We start from the raw sequence: 6,311 nt of genomic DNA, 5'->3' as shown, positions 1-6,311 counted from the left end.
GGAAGACTCCATCTCAAAATAAATAAATAAATAAATAAATAAATAAATAAATAAATAAATAAAACAAAATAAAATAAAATTATCCTCCTTCACTATCCTTCAAGTGTCCAGGTGACCTCATTCTTGGACACTAGACGAGAGCTCAGGACTCACCAACTGCGGGTACCCGAAAAAGGTTGTCATGCTGGCCCTCTGCTCTCACTGGCGGAGGGCAGCCACCCCACACGGCAAAGCAAGGAGCCTACCGAGCTGATAACACACTGCCATCCATGGACAGCAGAGCTAAGAGAGCACTGTAACATGTCCTCTGGGGCTTCAGGGTTTGCAGGCACCCCGACCTGGGCACTGCCATGGGGCCTGCATGGAGCCTCCTTTTGCCCATGCCCAAAGCAGCCAGCCGGATCCTGCACTTGCCGCCCACATGCTCCCTCCCGCAAGGGGCTGAGCATGGCTGGCCGACATAGACAGGGCACGCCACCGCGCCTGGCTAATTTCATCGTGTTGGTCAGGCTGGTCTTGAACTCCTGACCTCATGATCCGCCCTCCTCGGTCTCTCAAAGTGCTGGGATTACAGACATGAGCCACCACATCTGGCCTTGGACCCCCCTTTTCTTTCTGGAGCCTCTCACCTCCCCAGGCAAGCCCAGGTGTCTCCTTGGTATCCCACATTCCCCCATTAGAGTAACCATCATAGGGGATTGTGATTAAGTATCCACTCCCCAGATAATGAACTCCCCTGGGGCCACCACATACCTGCCTCCTGTCTACCACTGAGCTCCCATGTCCATCCAAAAGGCTGGCAGACAGAAAACATTAGTTGAATGAATGAAGGAATGTGGCTTTACCGACAATTATAGTTTTCCTTTTTTTTTTTTTGAGATGGAATCTTGCTCTGTCACCCAGGCTGGAGAGCAGTGGTGCGATCTCAGCTCAATCCAACCTCTGCCTCCCGGTTTCAAGTGATTCTCCTGCCTCAGCCTCCTGAGTAGCTGGGACTACAGGCACATGGCACCATGCTGGGGTTTCACCATGTTGGGCAGGATGGTCTCGATCTCCTGACCTTGTGATCCACCTGCCTTGGCCTCCCAAAGTGCTGGGATTACAGGCGTGAGCCACTGCTCCTGGGCTTTTTTTTTTTTTGAGATAGAGTCTCGCTCTGTTGCTTAGGCTGAAGTGCAGTGGTGCAATCTTGGTTCACTGCAAGCTCCGCCTCCTGGCTCAAGCAATTCTCTTGCCTCAGCCTCCCAAGTAGCTGGGATTATAGGTGTGTGCTACCATACCCGGCCAACTTTTGTATTTTTAGTAGAGATGGGTTTTCACCATGTTGGCCAGGCTGGTCTCGAACTCCTGATCTCAAGTGATCCACTCACCTCAGCCTCCCAAAGTGCTGGGAATAGAGGCATGAGCCACCACTCCCAGCCGACAATTGCAATTTTAAAACGTAGTTGTGCCCAGCTCTTCACAGTTATGGAAGGGCTGACACTCTGTCCTCTTTCCATGCTCACCAAAACCCTGTGATTCGGGAAAGTGAAGAATTTTATCCCTATTTCTTTTTTCTTCTTTTGTTTTGTGACAGAGTTTCGCTCTTATTACTCTGGCTGGAGTGCAATGGTTGGATCTCAGCTCACTGCAACCTTTGCCTCCCGGGTTCAAGTGATTCTCCTGCCTCAGCCTCCTGAGTAGCTGGGACTACAGGCACATGGCACCATGCTGGGGTTTCACCATGTTGGGCAGGATGGTCTCGATCTCCTGACCTTGTGATCCACCTGCCTTGGCCTCCCAAAGTGCTGGGATTACAGGCGTGAGCCACTGCTCCTGGGCTTTTTTTTTTTTTGAGATAGAGTCTCGCTCTGTTGCTTAGGCTGAAGTGCAGTGGTGCAATCTTGGTTCACTGCAAGCTCCGCCTCCTGGCTCAAGCAATTCTCTTGCCTCAGCCTCCCAAGTAGCTGGGACTACAGGCGCCCGCAACCTCGCCCGGCTAGTTTTTGTATTTTTAGTAGAGACGGGGTTTCACCGTGTTAGCCAGGATGGTCTCGATCTCCTGACCTCGTGATCCGCCCGTCTCGGCCTCCCAAAGTGCTGGGATTACAGGCTTGAGCCACCGCGCCCGGCCTCTTCTTTTCTTTAGATGGAGTCTCACCCTGTGGCCCAGGTTGGAGTGCAATGGTTGGATCTCAGCTCACTGCAACCTTTGCCTCCCGGGTTCAAGAGATTCTCCTGCCTCAGCCTCCCGAGTAGCTGGGATTACAGGTGTGTGCCACCACACCTGGCTAATTTTTTTTTTTTTTTTAATCTTTAGTGGAGACAGGGTTTCACCATGTTGGGACAGGCTGGTCTCGAACTCCTGACCTCGTGATCCACCCACCTCCGCCTTCCAAAGTGCTGGGATTACAGGCCTGAGACACTGCGCCCGGCCTCATCCCTATTTCATTTCACACAGGGGTAAACTCTAGAGAACTGAAGTGGCAACACTTGATTCCATCTCAGGTCGGCCTGATCTCAATCCTGGTGTTTAGTGTAAGTCCCAGATAGGTGGCCAGAACTGAAGACCCCTTGACTCCAGCTCTCAGGGACACTGTCTAGCAGGCGAGACCTGGCACTTTGGCAAACAACTCCAGAACAAGGGGGAGAGTGGGGACAGTATAAGAGCATGCTGCGGGAAGTCAGGGGCGGTAGTATTTGAAAATGGGCGCCTGGAGAGTGGGAAGGATTTGTCCTTGTAGGGAACGACAAGAGTAGAGGATCTTAACGTGAGAGCACAGCCTGCTTCGGCGTCCTCCAAGAAAGCCCCTTCGAGGTCTGGCTGCTCCGCTTCAGCCGCTTTAAGAGTGGCCCCGCCCCACCCAGCCACCCATGTCGATCTAATCTGAATGGCCAATAGTAGAAGAAAAGAGACCACTTTCGCGGTTCAACCGCACTAGGGGGCGGGGAAGAGGGCGGGAGAGGAGGGCTATCAGCTTGGTCACATGACCCGCCTAATTGGCCAGAGGCTGCGGCGGCCCTGAGCGACTTAGCGATGCTCATTGGCCAGAAATAGGTGGGCCTGGCGCTAGGCCACGCCCCCGACGGCCTCGGTTTGGTTGCGCAGCTGCGGGGGAAGGAGACGCTGCCCTTCCGTAGCGATGGGATCCCGGGTGAGTATCGGCCCGGGCTGAGCCCCCAAGGCGGTCGGGTAGCGCGACAGGGCCCGGGACTTGAGCAGAGGACCAAGTGAGCGCGGGTGTCCGGGCCCAACTGGACCAGGAAGGTGCCGGGTTTGGAATGAGTGGGTATCCGGGCCAGGGACGGTGCGAGAGGGTGCCTTGCTTGGGAGTGGAACGAGAAGGTACTTGGGTCAGGGAAGTGATGCCCAGGCCTGGAACGTGGCGGGGATTGGAGCAGGCGCGCAGGTACCCGATCCGAGGCGGGGAAAGCACCCGGGATGGAAGGAGCAGGTGTGCTGGCCGTGAGCGGCGCCAGAGGGTACTTGGGTGAGTTTCAAGGATATTCCGGGGTGGGGGCAAGAGAAGAAGGGGCTGCCCAAGATGTCTGGGGTGGAGTGAGCAATTTCTGAAGACAGGGATATTGCTGAGGTCCAGCGCGGGGATGCCCAGTGCCCGGCATGGTGGGACTGTTGAGGGGTCCGGCATGGGGTGACTAGGAGACTGGGCAGAGTGGCTCAAGGGAGTCGGGGACGTTGTTGGGGTCCAGGCGGAATGAGCGAGTGCACAGGCCAGATTCGTTAGTGGGGTTGCCTAGCGCAGGGGAGGAGGCGCGTGGGATGATAAGCTTAGACACCCAGGCTGAGGGTGCTGTAAGTGCTGTGGTGATGGTGGAATGAGGAGGTGTCTGCCTAAGATTGTAGGGCACAAGAGATGGCTACCCAAGTGGGGCCAGGCCCTGCACAGCAGTAGAAGTGTCCATTTGGTAGGGGACATTGCTGTGGACTTTTCATTGTGGAGAGGAGGTGGAGGGGTCTCACCTTAGGCCCTGGGGGATGGCCAGGGTGCCAGGGGGACAGGCACAGTGTGGGTTGACTGGATTTGGATCCATCCCTGGAGTGAAGCAGGCTTGCGGGCTGGTGATGTTACCTCGCACTTGCAGGCTTTGCCTCCCAGTGGGGACAAGGGGCTGCTCTGGACTCTCCGGCAAACAGTGGGCCTCAGTCACCCCTGGAGCATGTGTTCAGGCTCATCTTTAACGCCATGTGGGCTTCTCACTTAGAGGCCCAGAAGTCCTACAGGTGTGGCCTGGAAGGAGCAGTGACAGTCGTAGCTGGCAGCAGCTGGGAAACACTACCATGGTCTCGAGATCCCCCAGAGCTTGGCCGCTTAGTACTCAGTGACCTCAGGCAGGCTGCCTCATCTCAGAGCCTCCGCGTTTCCCCATCCTTGAGATAAACATTGGTCGTTGCGAGGGTTCTGAGAGGACAGGACCCAAAGCCTGTCGTGGAGAGCCTGTTCTGAGTCTGGCCTGGAGTAAGGGCTTGGGAAATAGTAGCTGCTGGCCCTCCGATGTTCTTGTCTTCCCTCTTTCTGAGACCTGAGCCAGCCTGGGGTTGGGGTGAGGGGTAGGGGGATGTGGCTTACAGTATTGACCTAGGTCCTGACCACTGTGGGTCACGTAGCTCAATTCACAGCCTCCTGGTAGGATGTCTCTACCTTTGACAACCTGGAAACTTCCTTAGCCCCAGAACATCACCCTGCCTGCCCCTCCTCTCTCACACACACACACACACACACACACACACACACACACACCCGTCCTAGAGCTAGACTGACAGGCTCCTCAGTCCTTCCCACTCACTGGGGAGAAACTGTTTCTTCTGCTGGCCCAGTGACTTTGGCCGCCATCCCAGGGAGACAGGGTCGGTCCTGTCCTGTGTGTTCCTTCCGCTTGAGGTCCCGGGAGACCTTGAAGGCATCCTCAGGCTTGGAGCTGGAAGTGGGGGAGCACCCTGCGGGGTCTTGGGGTCCAGGCTAGGTGTGATCAAGCCACTTATTTCCTGGCCTTGGGAAGGGGCAATGGGGTACCCTGTGGGGGAGGGGAGTATTTCCCGAGGGCCAGGGGAAAGCTGCCCAGTACTCTGTGGTCTGCTGGGGCTTGCTACTTCCTGCTGCATGTCAAATTTAGCAAAAAGGGTTGCACTGAGCACAAAGTCTTACTCTACCATGTACCAGCTATGTGACTTTGGACTCCTAACTTAGCTTGTCTGAGATTCAGTTTCCTCATCGGAAACCAGAGGTGAGGCTGGGGGGAAGGTGGGTGGCATCAACTTCACAGAATCCTTTTTTTGTCTTTTTTTTTTTTTTTTTTTTTTTGAGGCAGAGTCTCGCTCTGTCACCCAGGCTGGAGTGCAGTGGCGCCATCTAGGCTCACTGCAACCTCTGCCTCCTGGATTCAAGCGATTCTCCTGCCTCAGCCTCCCAAGTAGCTGGGATTTCCGGCACATGCCACCACACTGGCTAATTTTTGTATTTCTATTAGAGACGGAGTTTCACCATGTTGATCAGGACAGTCTTGAAGTCCTGACCTCAGGTAATCTGCCCGCCTTGGCCTCCCAAAGTGCTGGGATTACAGGCGTGAGCCACAGTGCCCAGCAAGGAAACATTCTTAACTTTGTGGGAGGTAAAAAGATGCAATGATTCCCAGTCTGGGGCCTAAGATTTTTGCTTAGCAAATGGTCCATGGGTTGAAAAAGGTAGAGAAAATATGGCTGAAAGCCCTAAGTCTGAGAGTGACCTGTTCACCTCTCAGGTTCTGGGTCTCCTGGGCTGGCTGGCCAGAGATGTTTCCGCTTGCAGGGCCCCTGGTAGGCAGAGAGTCTGTGGGCGTGGGGCTGCCCGCTGGTGGGCAGATGCAGAGGCCTGGGGCCTGATTCCAGACCTGGGGTTCCAGAGGCAAGCTTTGCTCCCGCCTCCTCCCCCATGGACGCTCTTGTGTGCATTTCTGCGTGTTCCCGTGTGCACGTTGTCTTCTCTGACTTGGTCGTCTGTCTCTTAGCTCTGTGGAGGGGCCCTCTGGTATGTGTGTTCCTGTCCTTCTGGGGCGTGGATGGTGCCCAGGACCCAGCTGGCAACCAGTTGAAGACGTTCTCCTTGGAAGCTCTTGGCCCTGAGGACTTTGCCTGGGGCATTGGCCCTGCCATGGCGTTCCGGAGGGCTGAGGGCACGTCCATGATCCAGGCCCTGGCCATGACGGTGGCCGAGATCCCCGTGTTCCTGTACACGACGTTTGGGCAGGTAAGGATTGGAGTGGGTTGTGTTTCTGGTCTGCGAAACACTTCCATGCTCAGCCCAGGGCTCCTCCGTGTCCAGGAACACTGAGCCCTG

At 55.5% G+C, this 6,311-nt stretch overlaps 1 protein-coding gene across 1 annotated transcript in view; it reads left to right on the top strand.

The window, feature by feature from the left end:
- Positions 1-3,127: 3,127 nt before the first annotated feature.
- Positions 3,128-6,311, top strand: part of FAM73B (family with sequence similarity 73, member B) — a 30,367-nt gene continuing 27,183 nt past the window's right edge. Inside the window, exons 1-2 of the mRNA XM_011931445.1 lie at positions 3,128-3,470; positions 5,983-6,221. Coding sequence (XP_011786835.1) covers positions 3,422-3,470; positions 5,983-6,221 — 288 coding nt within the window. The 5' untranslated portion in view covers positions 3,128-3,421. The remainder of the gene's footprint in view (positions 3,471-5,982; positions 6,222-6,311) is intronic.

The sequence above is a fragment of the Colobus angolensis genome, unplaced genomic scaffold (assembly GCF_000951035.1).
Source record: "Colobus angolensis palliatus isolate OR3802 unplaced genomic scaffold, Cang.pa_1.0 Scaffold9, whole genome shotgun sequence".
NCBI classification, from domain to species: domain Eukaryota; kingdom Metazoa; phylum Chordata; class Mammalia; order Primates; family Cercopithecidae; genus Colobus; species Colobus angolensis.
Note: the sequence above shows the minus strand (reverse complement) of the source record. Positions and strands in the feature narration are given on the sequence as shown.